The sequence below is a fragment of the Xenopus tropicalis genome, chromosome 4, assembly GCF_000004195.4.
Source record: "Xenopus tropicalis strain Nigerian chromosome 4, UCB_Xtro_10.0, whole genome shotgun sequence".
In the NCBI taxonomy this organism is placed as follows: domain Eukaryota; kingdom Metazoa; phylum Chordata; class Amphibia; order Anura; family Pipidae; genus Xenopus; species Xenopus tropicalis.
Window position 1 is genome coordinate 85,125,558 of NC_030680.2, and position 22,164 is coordinate 85,147,721.

The window sequence follows — 22,164 nt, forward strand, 5'->3', positions numbered from 1 at the left end:
TTAACAATGCTGAAAAAAAGATAGTTATGTGGCAAATAAATGTTATAGAAGCATATGAGACAAGAAAAGAGTGGAAGAGGAGGTAAAGGAAGTGCTAGAGACATGAAAAGAAATGTGTAGATTGCAGGGATGGCGACAATCAGAAAAAAAGAAAATTGAAGTAGGTTTGGGATCCTCATTCTTACATAAATATTTGGGGCTACTGAAGAACCTGTATAAATATTTGTAGTCCTTTTATCTGTGGTTTCGATGAAAAAAAAAACAGGTATGGTAATATGACAGAATCTTACCTTGTTCTGATAAATAAGCTCTTTTTGGCAGGGCCCTCTATACCTCTTTTATTGGTTATTTTGTATGTTTTCTTGTATGTGTAATATATTCACCCATTTATTGTACAATGCAGTGAAATGTTGGCATTTTATAGATATGTGTTAATAATATTACCTATAATAGTAACCCATCAATATCTAACTGCAACATGTCCTGTCTTATAAATTGAATGGCAATACCACTGGAGGTGTAAAAAATGGCCCTGTGCCAAAAGATGATATTTAATTTTCCAAATAGAATTCTTACCTTAACGTGTTTTATTCTCACCACCATCTCTTTAGAGTTAGAAGATCACTAAAGCTGGAGGCCTCTGAAAAAGATAAAGTAAGTATCCATTAATTGGGCCTTTGCACTAGAAAGAATAAATCCTCTGCCGTCACTTAGTGGCAGTCAGCTCAATGCATCTGCTACTTTTTTTTCTTTTTCTTTTTCTTTTCTGCTAAGCTCTTTTGAGCCAGAAAATAGAAAAGCAGATTCTTCATTTCTCTAGTGGTTTTGACTACAATTTACCAGGCAACAGAGTAGTTAAATATTTACTAGAAGCAGCGGGACATTAAATATGAGATCCTTTAAGTTTGCATCTGTCACAGTTATATAATCAATCTAGATCATATTAGGTGCTAGATATAGCAAGCATGCTCCTACTTAGAGTGGGAGCAGTAACATGCCTTCCAAGGGTATTAGATTTAAGGCCTGTCGACAGGATGGACCTGTTATAAAGAAAAAGACAAGTGCATTTCTATTTGCCCTGTAGTCATTTTCTAAATAGAATGCGTTAGAAGTTGAAGGGAAGTCATTCATCAGTTCTGAACTGTATAATTGCACCAGCAGCATTCTTGTCATCGACCTCTATGCTAAACAATATGGAGTTATGATAATGTTACATTGTGCATATTACAATATGCAAATAGGAACCAAACACCAGATAATCTTTTTTTATGTTGAGAATCTAATTGTTTGTCTGCGCTGCTCTGCCATTATCAAGCAGTAAAATACCGCTGCAACTATAAGCTGAACTATTACAGTTGTGTTTGTACATCTCATCACAGCATATTTTTCAGGCCAAACATACTTTGCCTAATGCCAAATGCTTCATGATATACAAGTGTAGAATCGGTTGTTGCCAATAGTAAGTATTAGTGTGGGTACTAATTGTATAAAGGGTTGTACTCAGATGCTTTTTAGACAGGAAATAGGTAATATACAACCCCTGGCTGCCCCTAAACAACTGTCCCATTAAAACCCATTTGTTCAGTTTATTATGACCTTTAAGTATTTAATGTTCTGTTTCAGGATTTACTTGGAATGCTGTTTTTACTTTTAAACCAGTCCACACACTGGCTGATTTTTTGTTTTTTATAGAAATAACTATATTCTTGCATGGTCATTAGTGTAGGGGGCTCCATCTAAAATTTATGGCCAGTTGATATGGTGTGAAACTTGTGCTTAATTGTCTAATATGGAGAGCTGGGCTGGCAACTGGCTTGATTGACAGCAATCAATTTTATATTGTGTAGTAGTCATAGTATCAAAAGAGGTCAGCTGAGTTGACATACAGTATGTAAATATGCTCAGTGTTCTCCATTTTCCAATTTACTATTTTTCTTTAAGTTTTCATGATGTTAGCAGTGGTTCACAACTAATATCATGAATGTACAACAGAAGTGCCACTACCTAGACAAAAAAGCAGTGGGCACTCTAATCAGACACACATTCATGGTGGTCACTGCTAACATCATCATGAAATTTAAAATGAAAAAATATATATTGCAAAAGTGCTCAAGAAAGCACTCTGGGCAATTTAACATTGTGATATTGTTAACCCTGCAGGCTAACCAAACATGCTGAGGTAAGCCAAACCATTTTGCTGGTTTTGGAAATGTTCAAGTGCCTCTAGGTGCTTATGAACTGCTGTGTTTGACTGTGCGGGAAGACCATTCTTGCTGTACAATACCTGCATGCATTTATACATATGTAATAAATATGAATAAAATAGAAACACACTGATGCTAAACTAAGAATTTTCTTTTTCAAAAATATCTTTTTCCATTTTTTTCCCACTTTTAGAGTCAGTGAACATTGTACAAGTACCACGACACTTTTTAATATGCCATTGTTACAAATATATAAACTTCTAAATAATATTTTGTAAAAATTGGAAGTCTGAGCATTTGAGTAAAATAGTCAATGTTTATTTTTAGTTCTGTAAAGTGTAACTGGTTTTAAATGGTATAAGTCATTTTGCATTGTCTATACTAGTGGTGCTCAAGCCAGCCTATAGCTTTCAGGACCCAGTGATGGGGTGCATTTGGTGTGGGCAAATAAGTGACAAATCATTGATGAGCTTCCAAATAATGTATTATGGTACAGTTTTGGAGAAACATTTGGGGGCATGATTTTGTTGTCTGCTAGTAGCATTTCTATATGGTATGTAACTTTTTTTTAATCCTGCATATCTTAACCATAACAGAACACAACGCCATCTTTTTTTTCCTAAACATTTTTAGCATTTTGTAATTTTTAGGGTTTTCATTTGTTTTTCTTTTTTTTTTTGTTTTCTAACAGCACACAGAGACTCCGTTAAAGACAAACCTCCAGGTTTATCAATTTTCCCCTGCAACTGGAGCTTGCCCCTTACCCTCCACAGTAAAGAAAGGAAACAATTTTAGGCAAGATGCACAACAAGGTCAGTTTAAGAAATAAGTTTGGTGCTGTTTCCACTGTGGCCCTGCAGCTAATGAATAAGCACCTTGTGTGCAATTAGCCTTGTATATAAATATTGTGATTTAGCGCCTTCTGTGTAGGGACCCTTGCATGCATGTTTTCATGCCCATCCATCCTTGTCTGGGAATCTGAGTTGACTTTAGCCCATGCTTTTATGACTCCTAGCTGCATGATTATTCTTTCTTCCCACTTTAGTTACTTAGAAGTTGAAAAAGACATATCCATCAAGTTCAACCAGTTATATATGAAGAATGTGTACAGAATATAATCTGGGTTAACTTTTCAGCTATTTTTCTGTTGTCAAAATGTTGTGAGGTGGGCATAGTGCCACTTGTGCCACATTTCTGATGAAATAAATGACTTAAAGCCATTTTTCAGAATATGGAGGTGTGCTTCTCCCAATACAAGGTACGACTGACTGTTATTTGGATTAGAAGCAGCCAGGGAAAAAATGCACCACTGAAATATGTAAGTGGTGTGCTGAAGAATTTGCTTTCTTTGGGCTGTGGTGGGCACAGGTGCCTCAGGCATAATAAAATTTGGCCAGAGAACTGGCAGTATAATGTGGCTGGCCCTGGTAACTGGATGTAACTTTCTCTTTATATACTAAGGAGTATTAGTTGGTGTATATTGGCCTTTAACAGTTTATAACTCCCCAAACCAAGCAAAGAGAGGCAGAATAACTATGTTAGTACAGACATCAGTCTAATTTGTGTTTAAAGAATACTCCATTACAAGTGTTTGTGTCACTAACAAATACACTTTGCTGCATCTAAGTTTTGCTGTTATCATTATTTTATGCCTCTGTTTTATTGCATGACTATCTTTTTTGTGTAAGGTATGGTAAATGATAAATAAAATAAAAAATAAATAGAATTGAATTGCTGTTTGATAATGGCTGACAGTATTATTTTTAGCTCTTTATTTTTCTTATCCAACCTGTGTGTGTAAAGTGCCAGTTCTGAGACATAGCTAAGGAACCAGGAGAACCTGAAATCATCTTTTGCCGTTCCTTTTAACTACCCATTAGATCAGCTAGCAAAAGATTTGTGTTATGTTTTTTAACCTAAAATCAAGTAGGTTTATATTGCACTATGTACTTCTTAGATGTGGAAACGCTTTCGTAAAACAGCATGCAAAATGTGTAGTCCATTAAACCCAAATACATATTTTTTCATGATGAGTGCAAACTTTATTTTGAACACATTTTCAATATATATTAAACATTTTCAACAATTTAAAAGCTATTTATAAATATAAGCACTAATAAAAGCTGTGTCCCTGATCATTGCTATTTAACACACTGCTGGTCCTGGCTACATGAACCATTAAACCAGTGTGAGAATAGTCTGCTCTCCTTCAGCCTAGACTCCAGTTACTACAATGGCCCGCACACTACTGTAATTTTTATTACAAAAAATGCAAGGGTTCGTGGGAGTCTTTGCTAGAGTAGAACTGGCTGCTGCATTATTGCTTCACTGGTACAGTCTGAAGACACAGTGGAAGAAAATTAAAAAATAAGACTTTCAACAAAATTGAAAGCAGCTTAAAATCATAATTAACATATATATTGTAAAGGTGCTTAGAAGTACATTTCTTCTTTATGTTAAGAAAAGTAAAAAAAACTTATGGATAACAGTAGAATAAATGTAGGAAATCAATAGAATTCACTGACAACCTACTGTTTGTTTTAAAAACGGTAAAATGGCACGTTACAGATAGGTCTGTTGGTAACAGGGTAGATAAATGTCAGCAATGATTTGTCACCTGGTTCTTGATTTTAAACTAAGTAGCCAGAGCCAGATGTTGTCAGTGGGGTGAATAGTCTAGCCCCATGATAGCCTCATTAACCGTTCCTAACAGCTTGATATATGAGATAACATACAGCACATTGTGGTAGCCCTTGTGTAAAATGTGTGTTTACAAATGAGCTGGGATTTGGAAGGAATTACACAACATGCATCATGAGTTAATTCATTGTGTGTAAAACTACAAAAAGATCCCCAATCTGTATATAAAGAACAAGTGGCAGAATAACAGGCTTAAATTAGGTGTCAGACACAACAGAGTAAGCGGCTGCTGCCCAGTAACATGAAAGGGCCCATTGTCAGTTGTGATTGATGCAAAGTTTCAGTACATTGGTGTGCAACAGATAATCTTTCCCTAGTTATGTGGCATAGGAGACCCTAAAATTACATTGCTTGGGGTGGCCAGTAATGTTTAATTATATCATTGCCAAGTACACTTTTGCAGACCAGAGAAATATTCACACTACAAGGCTCTTACAAATGCATGTGGTATGATGCCTTATTTTTGTAATACAGTACCAGTTGTTGTATTACAGGTGTAAATTTCTTTTTACGTTTTGTTGTAAATTTGGCAGTGTCTGTAGAATGAGCTTCTTGCAAAAAGCATGTGTATTCGTATTCATTTCTTTGCTGTTGTAGCAAAAATATGGGGATGCCATTTCACATGATGTTCTATTTAAACAAGCATTTTTTTCATTTTTTTTTTTGTACATTTGACAGCAGGTCCAAAGCACAGAGAGTATAATTGAGCCCATACTCGTACTAGTCCTTTGGCCTAAGTCTAGCTGTCTGGTAATTGTTGTACTTCTAGGATACTTAAGATAATTGCACCTGTCTTTTAACTGTGATTCTTTTATATTTTTCTTGATTTAACAGCTACTGATGTCGAGTCTGTACCAGAAAAGGCCAGCAGAGGGCAGCTTCTAACAGATGGAAATGCAGAGTAAGCTATTGATTTCATTAAAGTAGTTGATGAAAGAGTATATTACTTGTAAGGAAAAGGGAACTTAACAGTAACTGATCTGAAGATACAGAGTAAAGCTTTCAGGTGTTAATGTAAATGTGGAAACATTTATAACCATTTAGATACATATTGAGGCACCTTTTCAGCAACAGCAGCATTGATTGCTGTGAATTGTTTTAAAGCAAGACACATTTCTGTAGACTTACCTACCCACTGGTTTTGGTTCAGGTTATGGGGACAAATTTACTAATATAATTGCACCAGTACAGCTATGGAATCAGTAGGTTTAATCAGTCAACTGCAAGTTAGGAAATAAAAGCAGAGATCAGATTGGTTGCCAAGGATAACTGCACAGATATAGTTACTACCTGTGTAAGTAAATCAGCCCTTAGGTGCTGCACATTTGTATTGCCAGGCACCCACTGTACTTGGGTGTCCCTTTAAATATTTAGGTGTGGTATCCACAGGCTCAATGTTTCTTCTGTAGTCTGAAGTATATTTTAATATGAGCATGATGGCCAAAAATACAAGCAGACTCCCTTGCAATAACTGTTGCCATTATGTTACAGATATTTCTGCTTATATTGCATGGTGTGTTTTGACTGCTGCTGCTATAAAGGTGGAAAACATGGATGGACATGACAACCTATGGGAAATATGGTGACTGCTGCCCATGTAACGGTGACAGGGCCCCACCCTCCACATCACATCCATGTATGCTTTAGGCAGTGTGTTTCCCAAAGACTTCATGGCAGCAGCAGTCAAAAAAACATGTGTAACATAAGCTCCACTATTACAGAACCAAATACATATTTGCAATCTGTTCAAATGTTTATTTTAAAATGCCAATACATATATACTATACACATTAAAATTATCTGCACAAGTAAAAGGGCATCTAAGCTGATACAGGTATGGGACCTGTTTCCAGAATGCTCAGGGCCCGGGGTTTTCCAAATAAGGGATATTTCTGTAATCTGGATCTCTATACCTTAAGTCTTTTTAAAAAAGTATTAAAATATTACATAGACTGAATAGGATTGCTTTGCCTCTAATTAGGATTAATAATATCTTAATTGCATTCACAAGGTACTGTTTTATTATCCCGTAATTCTGAGCTTTCTTAAAAAGGGGTTTCCGGATAACGGGTCCCATACCTGTATAACTGCCTGTGTGTAGCTTATATAACTGCCTGCATGTGGCTTATGTAGCCCATACTAACATTAACCTTGCAAATTCTATTTACATGCGTTAAGTTTGCTGTGATATAGACTTTGAATTAAACTGATTTCCCCAATATGACCATATTATGTAAAGCATAACATCCAACTAACATTTGTGTATTCTCTTTTGGATCACAGATCCCTCTTTCCCTTACCCTGCCTATAAAGACCTGATCTATAGTTAAAATGCAATGACATGCTTTCAGCATGCGTGAGCACTTTCAGTGTCTCATAATCTTTGCTAAGTACTGATGTGTTATGGAAAACATTATTGTTTGAGCCAGTCATATTATCTTTCAGAGGAGGGTGTATGTGTCAGAAAGTAAATCCAGCTTTCACTCTTCACATGGTTGTCTCCATTACATTGCTGGGTTTGTATAGCTTACAAAGCAAACAGAATCCTCCAGGGCACGAAAGGAACTAGGTTTTTGGGATCATCTTGGCACAAGGTAAATTTTTTGAGTATGGAATTCTTCAGCAAATGATAACAGAAATTAGGCGTGAACTTTACAAACCCCCAAAGCATTTTACATCTTGTAAGTTACACTGACATTCACATTTACTCCCTTGGCTGCCATCTGTTGCAGCCACGGGAATGCAGTAAACAGCAGCTTAAGTGCTTGGTAAATGCCACTTGTAATCAGTCCTTCTGTGGGATCAAAATGGGAGTTTCCCTATTGCCTGGATTTGGTTTCCAAGTTTCCGTATCCATTTCCAACTTAATACTGTTATTCTAAATGTAAGAGGAGTGTGAGTGTAGAAAAAGATTTGAAATTTACATCTTGTGACAGTGTTAATACCGGGTTGCTGCCAAAGGCCGACAGTGATGTTCAGAGGATTACTTTACATATAGCTTGTGCAGCAAGGAGGTAAAACACTGTCGGTGTCTTTTATTTGAAAAGCATCTACATACCTCAGGAACACGTGCACCTTTTTTACCAGGAATAACTGACATAAGAGACCACATGCAGTGAGGTTGGAGCCTCGTCATGGGGAAAAAAATAAACAGACTTGAATCTAAAGCCCTTTTAGTTCTTGAAGAACTGCAGCCACTTTGGCTATACATTGTTGGGTGGCTGGAAGCTGTAGCTGTAAAAAAGAAATAGATTGAATATCACGGATACATAAATCTATCTAATCTAATGCATTATATGTATTTGGAAATCAAATTTTTTTATAGTGTTTTAAAAGAACGTATGTTATACCGGCCATGTGTGCCCAGATTTGGCTACTTTTGATCATGTGTGTTCCCTCGGGTGAGCAGTTACAAAAGACCATGTTGTGATTTTGTCACACTGATCTGTCAGTCTGTCAATAATAACATTTTTAATCTGGTGATGCACCCTCTGTAATTCAGACCAGCTGTCTGAGCCCAGGAGTGCTAAATATTTCTCTATCATTTGTCATTGACCAGACCTCCTCCTTCCTAATCTTAACCCTAAAATTTTAATGTTAGTTTTAGAGTTAAGGTCCCCATACACGGTAAGATCCGCTCGTTTGGTGAGATCGCCAAGCGAGCGGATCTTCCCCCGATATCCCCACCTACGGGTGGGCGATATCGGGGAGCTTGAAGTTGAAAAAAAATAATCCGATCGTTTATGTAGGCGGCAATGGGGCAGTCGGTTCGGGGACCACATCAACGAGCCAATGCGGCCCCCGATCCGACTGAATCTTTTAACCAGGCCATATATCGGTCGGCCAGTCCACTCGTTTCTGCCCCTACACGGGCAGATAAGCGGCCGATATCGGCAGCTTCTATCGCCCCGTGTATGGGGGCCTTTAGGATAGATAATAACTACAAACTGAACTATTAAAAATAAATATGAATTGAATTATTTTAAATATTTGTGCTGTTAATAGTCTAGAGGCAGATAAGAAAAATAATGAAGGCAGAATGTGACAACCATCTTTATACCTACAGTTTACCTGCCACTCAGCTACTTGAATAACACTCAGCCATGGGACCCTGCCCAGTAGACTTTTTCTAGCTGATGGACACATTAGCCACTTTTATGCACTTTGTGCTGACCAGTTGCAGTAGGAACCACCTTCAGGTCCTATAATAAAGCTCTGCAGGTCTGTGGGAAATGGGCAGGTGGAACAGCAAAAAGCAAATGGCACTCAGGGCTAGAGGAAAAATTCCTTTAAAAAGTTTTTATTTGCGGAACAATGCAACGTTTCAAGGCAAAGTAGCCCCTTTATCAAGCTACTTTGCATCGAAACGTTGCATTGTTCCGCAAATAAAAACTTTTTAAAGGAATTTTTCCTCTAGCCCTGAGTGCCATTTGCTTTTTGCTGTTCTACTGGTTTTTGGGAGGGTGCCGATCCCTCTAGCAGTGTGCACCGGGCGTTCTAGTTTGGAGAGCTAGGGTGTGCGGAAAAAGCCTCTGTTGTACTAATCTAAATGGGCAGGTGGCCCATAGAGGGATGTGTGTGGAAGTGGCGGACCTGAGAGCAACTACAATAATGAAACATGGGGGGCTTCTTTCGGGCAATATGCATACCACTGGCAAGAATATGTTGGATACATTTATCCATTTGCCTCCATGACTGTTAAGGAGTGGAGGAAAGATAATAAAACAGCCATGGTAGAGGAAGGCAGCACGGTGCCACCAACACCCCCACCTTTATCATAATACCCTAGCTGTCGCACACTCTGGCCTCTGTATGTTTGGTGTGGCAGGACCTACAAGATTTCTCCTGGTATCCTGGTGAGCCAGTCTGGCCCTGAGCAGAACAGATTGCAACATGTGAAGAAGGTTCATGTACATATTGTAATAGACAGTTATATTAAATTTTTTACTATATAACAAAAACAAAGCCATTCATTTTTTTTGTTTTTTACTTTTAGTGTCATTGAGTTGTTTAAAGAAATGGAAGAGTCATTGGAGGCATTTATGAAAATGAGACAGAAACTGAAAAATCTAAAGGTGTGTAAATTTAAAACTTTAATTATTTCATCCATTTTCTCAGCAGCAGAACCACAGCTACTGCTATAGGTACACTACTCAAGCATATAAGTAGAACTAAACAGGCACTATAATAGAACTTGTGTTCATTCTTCTCTTGTTTAGATTTCTTTGCGTTATGATAATTATGTTTATGAACTATTTGTCCAGATGTTTTTTGCCATCAGTAGTAACATACTTTTACCCAAAACAGTCTGGAGTTTTATGAAGTACACAATAGTAGTCTGACAGTGTATAACTGATATTAATTTTTTGTCCTGCAACTCTCTAGCTTGGACTTTTAACAGATATCTAATTGCTTGGATGATAGTTGTCATAGCAACTAGGCAGGGCTTATAATGTAAACATGAATAAGAATGGCCTATATTGTAAAATAAGCAAAAAGAAACAATAACATCAACTGCTTCATCAATCATTTCTCAATTGTTGGGTATAGTGAGCAATCAGATGACATTTTAAACTACATGGTGCAAAGAGACAAAATAGGAGGGAATTTAAGAGTAGTCAGTCAGTTAGGGATCAGGCCTGCTTGAAAATTCTATTCATTTCCTGCTGCTTTAATTTTTTGGGCTGTCTGCCCAAACATTTTAAAAAATAGGTAGGTGGCCATACCATGTAAGGGGTAAAAACTATACTTTTTTTATGTCTAGGATGGAAGAAAAAAAACAGTTAAGATGGTGGCGATGTTCACATGTTGGAGATAAACTGATCTCATGGAGCTTCTCTTTTATATAATATGATTAGTGTAGAAATCTTTTCAGCACATAAAAAAGGGTTCTCACCCTAAAACATTGTACACTGCCTTTTTCAAATAATACATGGCTCTATACCAGGGATCCCCAACCTTTTATACCCGTGAACCACATTCAAATGGAAAAAGTGTTGGGGAGCAACACAAGCATGGGGAAAGTTCCTGGGGGTGACAATAAGAGCTATAATTGGCTATTTGGTAGCCCCTGTGTGGACTGCAGCCTATAGAAGGCTCTGTTTGGCATTATGCCAGGTTTTTATGCAACCAAAACTTGCTTTCAAACCAAGAAATAAAAATAAGCCCCTGCTTTGAGGCCACTGGAAGCAACATCCAAGGGGTTGGTGAGCAACATGTTGGCTCACGAACCACTGGTTGGGGATCATTTGCTCTATACCATGCACCTTCCCTTTTTTGCTTCTGCGTATTCCTTTTTTGCTCATTTGTGAAGTCTGTACAAGAATCATAAACTGTATCTGGTCAGTAACCCATAGCAGTGATTAGCTTTTGTTTCAGCCAGCTGCAGGTAAAACAATGAAAGCAAACATGTGATCCCTAACCAGTGGTTCGTGAGCAACATGTTGCTCACCAGCCCCATGGATGTTGGCCAGTGGCCTCAAAGCAAGTGCTCATTTTTGAATTTCTGGCTTGGAAGCAAGTGTTGATTGCATAAAACCCAGTATAAAGCCAAACAGAGCCTTCTATAGGCTACCAGTCCACATAGGGGCTACCAATTAGCCAAGTATAGCTTTTATTTGCACACCCAGTAACTTTTTTCATGCTTGTTTTGCTCCCCAACACTTTTTCCATTTGACTGTGGCTCATGGGTATAAAAGGTTGGGGGATCCCAGAGTTAACTGATAACTAACCAGATTTGGTTAATTCATTAACCTACCCTATCAATCTAAGAGTATTTTTTGGATAGATACTTCATTAAAAATGTATATAATGTTGGAGATTTTGCATTTCTGTGTTTTAACTTTTCTGTGTTTTAACAAGAGAGATAACATGGGCTTCCTTTCTGATGCTTTTTAGGACCCTCTTAAATAATAGCAATATCGTTGGAAGAATGATAGAGTAGATCGCCAGGCTTCAAAAATCAGACTAATTCATTGGTCAAAGCAAAATTAATAGGCTTGAAGGGGCTCAGTCTGGCAACTTTCTCTAACTTTTTATTAAATGAGAAGGATTCAGCAAGGTTGAGCCTGTTGATATTGCTTTGTGAAAGACAAATCTGATGAAGCAGAAAGTTTAGGTTATTTAATTTGGTAAGGACAGTAGGTAAAGCCTGTGTGCTTGGCAGACAAGTAGACCAGATGGTGCTTAAGGCAGAGCAGGGGACAATTGGAACAAAAGAGCTTCATTGTGACAACTGCATAGCTAAGCAACATAAATATAGATCAAGAAACCATGGCTGTAGAGCATCAGGGCTAAGCACCCCATGCCCCAAACAATGTCCCTGAAGTTTGTTTTAGTTCTTTTAAAAAAGGATTTGTGTTAAGACTAGAGGGGCATGCCACAGGACATTATTTTATTAAAGGGTTGCACAAACATTTTAATTGGCTAAATGTTCATGACTAGACACTGTTCCAGAAATTTGCAGCTGAGCCACTTCAGTGGAGCACATTATCTTCATAATATTTAGAAATTGGGGAAGAGGTGATCACTGTGATAGTGAAATTAAATATTTTTTATGGCTCAAGTTTTGGGCTTTAGAAAACACACATAGGGGGAGATTTACTAATCCACGAACAGTCCAAAGGCATCCGAATCCGTTTTTTTTTTGTAATGATCGGTATTTTTGCGACTTTTTCATTGCCGTCGCGACTTTTTCATATGTTCCGCGACTTTTTCGTATATTTTCCGCAACTTTTTCGTCATGTCGCGAAAAAATCAGATTGGTTTTTCCGCCATTTAAAACTGCTCAATATGAAAAAATCGCGAAGGCGACTAAATAGTCGCGCAAAATATGATAAAGTTGCTTCGGCGACGAAAATATTTATATTGGTGGATTGCCATGTCTGAGCTTAGATCTAGATCTAGAGCTATAGATCTAGGTAATATACACTTGTCAAATCGATTAGTGTAGTGGACCACATCCTGAAAAAATAATTAAGCTCAAGTGTTGTCTCAGGGGAACAATTACAGGGAGATCCCCACACAGACACTCTTTCACCAACTGCATTATCATCTATTCTGACCTCTGTGCCAATACTAGAGCTACAACTAGCCCGTGGCTCATCAGTAGATCAGTGAGTCGTTATCTAACCTAGGGATTATGTACATAAAGTTAAGAAATGTTTTTGGAAATCAGCCAGAAAGTAATTAAACAGTGACATCAGTGGACAGAATACATGATCCGCTAGTCACGCCATGCAAGGACAGTTTTATAAGCAAAAAAAACTGCAACACTGCTGTGATCCCCAGCAAGAGCCCATAAACATCTGCTTATACTGTGTCTTGACAATTCTGTTGGAAAAATCAACTAACAGTAGTGCATATCAGAACATATACCTTGCAATTTACATTCACTTTTATTCTCTCATTTCATGATATTTACACTGCTAAAATGATTTTTTAACAGAGCTTCCCACTGCTCTGCTACCACTGTGGACAATCTCTTGTTTTCCCCAACGGTTTTGTTGCTGGTTGTTTGCGGGGATGGTTTTGTAGTCTAGTGCTAACCAAATAATTTAAAGGAACAGTAACACCAAAGTATGAAAGTAATTACAGTATAAAACACTGTTGCCCTGCACTGGTACCACTGGTGTGTTTGCCTCAGAAAGACAATTATAGTTTACATAAACAAAGCTGCTGAGTAGCTATGGGGGCAGCCATTTAAAGGAGAAAAGGCACAGGTTACTCAGCAGATAACAGATAAAGCCCTGTTATATACTACAGAGCTCATCTACTATGTAACCTGTACCTTGTTTTCCAGCTTGAATGGCCGCCCCCATTGCTACACAGAAGCTTATTTATATAAACTATAGTAGAGTTACTGTAGAAAACACACCAGTTTTACCAGTGCAGGGCAACAGTACATTATATTTTAATTACTTTAAAACACTTTTTTTGGTGTACCTGTTCCTCACATTCTGTAGCTTTAATTATGCCTCTCCTTTGTAACCCTTGGGTTAATCCAGGGCCACTAAGAACAGTTGGGCACCTCTTTTGATGCGTTCTACTGTAAACATGAATTTAGCTTCAGTGTTCCCCCAAAGGGCAGGACTTTTCACAGTGCAGCTAATTCAGTGACACTGGGCTTCAGAAGCTCCAATGGGCCCTTGGTAGATAAGGGTCCGGATAATTGTTATGTATTATGATAGAATGATAAGCTGGTCTTAAATTGAATGACAAAAAAGTAGGCCCGAACCATAGCGTTATATAAAGGAGGGTTGCCTGCCCCAAAGAAGGGGGGTTAGGTTTGGGGAGCTCTCCTAGATACTTAAGAAACCCAGTTTTAAAGTTAGTTAGGATGAGATTTGGGATGAACACTTTGATATTTTTTTTAACTACAGCTGGATGCACAAGGTTTTTATTACTCTGTTATGAGCTAAAGGGGCCCCCCTGACTAAATATTTAACCCACAAAAGTGGCCCAAGCTAAAAAAAAGTCTGACAACTACTGCTAAAGTCTGGTTCTAATGCTGTATTTGTCACAATTCTAGATTTAACCTCATTGCAAATCTGTTGCATCTCTCTTTTAAAACCCCGTTTAAAAACCTTATGATAAAAATGCTGATTTAAAGGGAAATTCCATCCATTTTTTTTTTTTTTGCAAAATGTAATTATTAGCATATAATATATGCTACTGAAAGAAGTATTACCTTTCCCTTTCTTTTCTCTGGTGTCCTGGTTAAAACACTGAACAGACTGGAGGAGAGATGACTTCTGTTACTTTGTTTCAAGTGTCAGAACCAGAAGTTGGTTACAATTACAAATCTTGTAAAACCATAAAATATTTAATTTCATTATACTTAAATGTGCGAAGTTCTACTGTAAAGACTTCTTTAGACTTCAGTTCCTTTTTGCAGAAAATGAACTCCACCTTTATCGTACAATGCGCCACTAACCGTTCAGGGCTGAAACGGCAGATAAGGAGGTAGAAACAATAGATTTCTACCTCCTTCTGCCAATTCAGCCCCGAAGACAGATTTTGCTCAGGCGCCTTCTATGGCGCCCGATCAAAATCTTTAAACTGGGCCGATCGGCGAGTCGACCAATATCAGCAGCATCCTGCGATAACGGTCAACTCACCGACGAAATGAGGTTTCGTACGATATAATTGGTGCGTGTATGGCCAGATTAAAGCTGTTTATTTAAAGCTTTATTACTGCAAAAAGTAGCAGCTATTTTAATTAATTATGAATGAAGTTACCTTACCTATAAAAATCCATGTATCTATAATTTGATTACATGTGGGCATGTGAGCAGTTGTATTTCAGCATGATATCAGAGAGCATTTAATTCCAACTCCTTGCATCCAGTGGTATAACATTAGATGCTTTAGCCACTATGGGGAACCCTAATCATTCACTTTCAGCCATAGGCAGATGCAAAGTTACTATAACAGACTGTGTTGTCCTTGAATATGACAAGTAAGCAGCACTGCAGCCAGCATATTCTCATTAACTGAAATGCTCATTAATTTGCACTGATTTGTTACTGGTCATTCATGTCGACTGGTTAACAGGGGATGCTGGGAATTCAGCTGCAGTTGCTTATGCACATTTTTAGAATTTTTTGTGGATTGAAATGAAGAGACAATTGGGGTCATTTATAAACACTAAGCAAATTTGCCCCTGGGCAGTAACTTATGGCAACCAATGAGATGATTGCTTTCTGTGTTCAACCTGCTGCTGGCTAATAAAAAATCAAACCACTGATTGCTATGGGTTACTGCCCATGTGCAGATTTGCCCAGTGTTTATAAATAAATCTCAATATCAAGGAAAACAATTTTTAATTTGTAAAACATGCCAGTATTGGAAGATAATGGAAGCTTATCTTAATAGTGCCAAACTGATATGCACACACACCAGATACTTATATTGTGAACTATATGGGTTTATAGTTACTATGTTGTAGATGTTTATAGATCACATATTTGCCAAAACACTATACAATATCTAGTTAAACACCATATTGTGGTCTTAACTATTTATATCCTGTCATATTTTTCATAGGCTGGTACCTCCCTGCTTAGTTGTGTGTATTTTTTTTCTACAATACCCTCTAACTGTAATGTTCAGCTTTTTCCATAGAGTGGGACAATTATATGATTTATATATGATGCAGACTTAAACATTCTATGTAACCAGTTTTCTGTATTTAATGTACTTATTACATTAATCAACTGTTGCTTTAAACATTAAAAAAAATACAATGATAACAGTGAGATTTATACTGTAATATTATGTTGTTTTGCATTGGTATTTACATGTTTTATTACATTTTTGTTTCAGACTTTGGAGGGCAGCAGAGAGCTTGAAATTCTTTTTGGGTTCAGTGAATCATCAAGTGATTTGAAAACTGAAATGCAGAGAGCAAAATTTCTCAGTAAGCAACATGTTGCAATTGTTTGTTTGCCGTACTTTTATGGCGCACTAGTGTTTATATATATATATATATATATATATATATATATATATATATATATAATATGCCAGACAGAGAGCATATGCAAAACATTCACTATTTTTTGTTAAATCCTGTTTGCCGTTCTTAGTGTACTATGTGTATACGCTCTGTATTGCTTTCTGTTCCTGGCACCAAATTCCAAAACTCCTATTTGAACACTACGTACTAAACTAAAATACTCCAGATTTTAAACACCCCTTTTACAACAAGCCTTTATTTTCAATTATTACAAAAAAGGTAGTTCACACCTGTATTGGGTGTGTGTATGTATCCCATGAAATTTAGAGATGACCCAGGTCTCTGCTGCACATTTAAACTTATTTGTGTTATCTAAAGCAGTACAATGTACCACCAGCTTCCTTGAAGGTATCTCCTCAGACCATAATAAGGCAAGCAAATAACACTGCTTGTGCCCACAACTACCCTGTGCTTAAAGTTGTCAACAAACAGTTGCTAGAATACCATTCTGCTAAGTTATATCAGATGTCTGACCTCTATACCTGATGAACCATCACAAGGGCAAAGGGACAGCTATAACTATGGATTCTGCTTCTACCAAGTTTTGTACAAAGTTCAGTCTGTGTGGAGGGCATCAGAAGACTTTCTAGGAGATCTCTTGTGCCACATTTATGTGAAGATGGCAGCAGATGCTTACAACAATAAAACGATTATAAAATGTTACTTTCTACCTTTTTAATAGCTAGTGTTCCAGCTTAGCAAACTAATAAGTAAGTTGTAAGTAAATGAGAAAATCCAGCCTCATGTATGCAAGAGATCTTTAGCCGGAAAGAGAATATTTCAGGGAGCTCTTTTTAAATACTCTTGGATTCTGTACCTTCTTCCAAACTTACCCCAACAGTCAGCCCTCCCTTAAAATGACAAAGTCTCTTCCTCTAGCCATGGTAGCCAGGCAATAGGGCATCTAGGTCTGTCCAACAGCATTATGCCTAATGGGATGGTATTTATTCAAATAATTGCAAAGACATATGGAAAACTTGCTTTCAGTATTTTCGTCTCATTTACTGACATAGTTCCTTTGTTTTGGCAGGTAACTGTCTGTTAATAGTGTAGTTTAATTTTCTAGGCCATTATTGCTGATTATTCCATTAACTAAGCTAATGTAGGCTTTTAATTATGCTTATGTGTATAGTTTCAGAAGCAAGAAAAATGAAGATGTTGCAATAAACCCAAAAAAAGGTAAAAGAAGAAAATATCACCACTAACATGTTCAGGATGGAAAAAGAATGCTTCTTATGGCAACTGTACTTCAAATTTTTGAGAAGCAAAAGAACAAATGTTGAAACTGATAAACCTTCTTCACTAAAGTGGTCTATTACTTTTAAAAGAACATTTGAACATGATATTTAGAATATGAAAATAGATGCTTTAAACGTGACAAATTTCCAGTAGTGATAGTAGCCCTGAAGGCTTTTATATCAAAAATGTTTTCCAAAACAGAATGTGAAAAGTTTCTACATTAAGACTTTTGCATCTGGGTATTTTTTGTGGGGTTTTTTATGATCTAGCTTATTTGTAGAGGCTTTCTGGTTTAGTAATTTCAGCAAATTTCTGGTTGCTAGCATCCAGTTTACCCTAGCAACCCGGTAGCGGATTAAATGAGAGACTAAAATATGAATAGGAGAAAGCCTGATAAGAAAGATAAGCAGTAAAAAGTAACAAAGCTTCCCATAGAAATTGTTTTTTGACTGCTGGGATTGGTAATCCCCAATTTACAGGTAAAAAGAAGTTGTAGAAGAAGAAAACAAATACTATAAAAATGAAGACCAATTGAAAAGTTTCTAAGAACAGGACATTCTATAATATACTAAAAGAACAGCCCATTTTAATAGGACATATATTTAAATATACTAGTATAAGTATGAAGGCAAATCTTAATGCAGTGATCCCCAACCTCAAAGTAGGTGCCCATTTTTACATTTCTGGCTTGGAGGCAAATTTTGGAAGCACAGAAAGAGTTTTACTCAAAATACACCCAGGCACATCAGCAAAATGAATAGGTGGAAGGCTGCAAATTTGGCATCCCATGATCATAAGATTGTTACTACAAAATAAGCAGAGAATTTGTCACGTGAACATGAAATGTGGAATATGGCTCCTCTCTTGCACAAAGGAGTCTCTTGTGGTACACCACCTCTCTATCAACCCCCCCCCCAACCAAAGACAAGCCTGCAGCTTTCTTCTTTTTATGGACATTGACAGAACTATTTCCTTAAATCAAATTTTGCAATGGTATAGACCAGCAGTCCCCAAACTTATAGTTTTGAGTAACAAATATAGAAAGTCTTGGGAAGAATGTTTCAGGATGCTGCCAAATAAGGACTGTCATTGGCTGTTTATTAGCCCCATGTGCACACTTTTGTGCTTTCAAGTGTTACCTCCAGGGTAGTTATTATAAACAAGCAACTGCTTTGTAGTTACTGGGAGCAACATGTGTCTTATGAGCCACTGTTTGGGGATCATTAGTGCAGACAGTGGTGTCACATGACAGTTTGCTTTTAGTTTTTTATTTTCCATTATTTAAGCAAGCCTATTTTCTGAAACATTTAAGCTGCTATATGAGTTCTGTGGTCACTGGTAGCAGACTGTAAGATAAATATGAAACTACCTAAGGAGAAGGATTAACAATAAAAATAAATAATACAATCTTGCGTTACAATTGACAATTGACTTACTAGTTGCTAGTGCCACAGGCGCCTAGCAACCAGGCTGCAGTTTAAATTCATATGTTGTGTTCATGTATGCGTTTCCCATATCACTAAACATTAATATTTGCATTCTTTCTTCTTGATTTGTTTTTGAGCTGTCTCATTTGTATAGTGAGTTTATAAATAAAGCTTAATTACCATTTATTGTATCTTTATGTGAAAAAAAGCCTTACAAAGTCCTAGCATTAATAATGATAATGTGTTCTGTTCTAACAGGTTTAGGTCAGCTTTCCCCCCTGTTGTGCGCTCTTCCTTTAAGGTGTTTATACTTGACACCAACTTTTCCTTTGCCCCCTACTGTGGAAGTTCCCTATTGTGATGCAGGGGCCTGCTATTTACTGCGCACACTTGCCACCTCTAGAGAATGCTTTTCACTGGGCTCCAAAGTGAATGCGCATCACAGGAGTTTCACTGAACAGTAAGGGAATCATGATTTAACAGCAGTTTAGATGGAGTTATATCTTGCTCCAGAGACAAGTGCATAGCATTCATCATGACTAGCGATAGGCTTAACCTTGCTCAAAGAAGCCACGGAAGGCAGTATTTAGTACCAGGAACCATTGTCAGCAACAGCAGCAGCCTTGCCGTAGAAAACTTATGGAAAGGGAATTTGGAAGTAGCTGGAACTTCTGTTGATTCCAGCACTTTAACACAAAATTCAATATTTATTTCAGCTTGCAATATTTTCAAGAAGCAGCAGACAATTTATGTCTCCTGTCCTCTTTGACAATAAGCAATGCTTGGGAACCAATTTAAGCTTCACTTTAACACTTCATGAGCATTCCAGCAGTCCAGCTCTAATAAGTACTATAGCACTGCAGGGCTTAGCTGGGGCATGGGTTCAATTTACCTGTTTCGTACTTACCAAACAGGTCGGTTTATAGTCTATAGTTTGTGATGGTAAGAAGATGGTCAGATCTTTAAAAATATAAAGTAATGAGAAAATCATGATAGTATTCAGTCCGCATGCAGTTAGTTTTGGATGTGGTTTTTTTCATGGTTACTTTTAATTAGTTCTGCCTAAGACTTGAAACCCATGACCATTCTGTGGCTTGATAGAGTCTGGATGTCACATTATCATCACATGGCTAGGCATGAAATTTATTTACTTTATACGAACAACAACTTCTTAAAACAACTTAATAGGGAACATCACTGCATGAATGGGCAGCATTATTCTCAGGTCAGTATATCATTTGCTTGTGTAAGCAGTAACATACAGAATCATTGTCTGCCCATGACCAACATTTACTGTAAACAAAATATTTTTGGACAGAACGAAAGCTATCATGCCGCTGCCAAAAGATTAGACCGACTGATTATTAAGATCTGAGCTAGTACTTATTGCTCTGTTAGCCCTCCATTGATTAGCACATTAGCTATTAGGTATAGTATACCTACATAGAGAAGCTAAGAGTCACTGGTTTGAGTGCTATTTAGACTCTAGACCCTTCATGGCTGTAGGCTGAATTTTAAAAAGTAACATCTTGTGATAATCTCCTTGTGCTTTTTGGAGCTGACATTCTTCTTTTGTTAACAAGCTGCTAACAAGTAATTTGATAAATTGTAGCAATAGCATTGCCCTGCTGCAAACTTAAGGTGTTAATACAACATTCCACAACCACAATGCTTATTAAGACCCATACCAGAACAGCTCAAGTAAGCAAAGTGATTTTTATGCGCGGGCATTCTTTAGCCCTTTCTGAAGCCATATGTACATCATTGCAGTTAGTAAACGTTACCCGTCCACCCTTTAATGTCATACCTCCTTCCAGGCCCGGACTGGCAATCTGTGGGTTCTGGCAAATACCAGAGGGGCTGCTGTTAGATTCCATAGTCATTGTTTAGTGTGTTGGTGGGGGCTGTTAGGGCCCCTGTGTACTTGGAATGCCAGGGCCTATTTTAAATCCCAGTCCAGGCTTGCCTTCTCCAATGAAGTGCCACCAGTCCTTGCATATAGTTCAGCTAAGGGGCTGATTTATTACAATTCAAGATCACCTTTCCCCATGATTGGAGAAAATAGCGTAGAAACATATTTTGGGCTAGTTTCCCCTCTCCTGGCCAATTCTCTGTTGTTATCTTTAGTTGATTCATATGTTTTGCAGGTATAAGCAGGTCCACAAATATGGCAAAAGTGAATTTGCATGCATAATATTTCTTTACAGGAAAACATTGACTGACTGCATTGCAAACCCACTGAACAATGAAATCCACCCCCCCAAATGTGCGGTCGTTCTTCAACTCACATCTTTTTTACCAATGTATCCTATTCCTTATGTATACGATGCTAAGAAATTAATCATCAGAACGCTGTCTTACACAGACAGAGCAAGATTTACCCTTATCTTATTAAATGCACATACTCAGTCTCGCACTTCCTGCTTCCTGGGCAGAGTGCTCACACAGCCACTCCCCTTTTCAGCAGATGGGGGATCATTAATTATAGCACCTGCACTGGCTTTCCCATCTCACATGAACTTCATGAATGGGAGTTTTAACATTGATTTTCTCTGCTGAGGCATTCTTTTTGGATTGGGATGTATTTATATAGACTATAGCGCAGTGCCACTTTCCTAGACACCCCCAAACTAAGCATAATTGTAATATGTTCTCCTGTATTTCAGTAAAACTCTGCAATAAAAGACAGGCTTATTTTTAACAAAAATTAAGTAACTAAACAGCCCCAATATAAATGAATGACTGTTACTGTGGATACAGATAGTGCAGTTTACATGAACTGATACTGCACCTAATTCAAGAAAAACAGAAAAGCCTAAAAATGTTTACAGCTTCCCAATGACCATCACTTCCACCAATAGAAAAGGATAGCAACAGTCAATGAGCGAATGATAAAAAGAAAATATTTGGTGGGGTAGTTGATATGCAAGATTCAGCGTCTAAAATATTAAATTGGTGGCCGACTTTAAGCAAATATGATGATATTCTGTGCAAGTGAAGCTGCACTGTGTTTCTAGACTATTAAGTTCCTGGATGTTCATCTTGCAACTGTTTTTGAGGAATGATGGAACGTGTA

At 37.5% G+C, this 22,164-nt stretch overlaps 1 protein-coding gene across 11 annotated transcripts in view; it reads left to right on the forward strand.

Moving 5' to 3' along the window:
* itgb3bp (integrin subunit beta 3 binding protein) overlaps positions 1-22,164 on the forward strand; it is a 58,205-nt gene that overhangs the window by 30,814 nt on the left and 5,227 nt on the right. For 4 of the 11 annotated variants that reach the window (XM_031900888.1, XM_018093565.2, XM_031900891.1 and 1 more), the window contains 6 exons: positions 612-654; positions 2,896-3,016; positions 5,739-5,805; positions 9,901-9,979; positions 16,230-16,323; positions 17,555-17,601. In XM_031900888.1, coding sequence (XP_031756748.1) covers positions 612-654; positions 2,896-3,016; positions 5,739-5,805; positions 9,901-9,979; positions 16,230-16,323; positions 17,555-17,589 — 439 coding nt within the window. In that variant the 3' untranslated portion in view covers positions 17,590-17,601. Of the gene's footprint in view, positions 1-611; positions 655-2,895; positions 3,017-5,738; positions 5,806-9,900; positions 9,980-16,229; positions 16,324-17,554; positions 19,273-22,164 lie in introns of those variants that run through there. The other 7 variants (XM_031900886.1, XM_031900887.1, XM_031900889.1 and 4 more) reach the window with 2 other exon arrangements.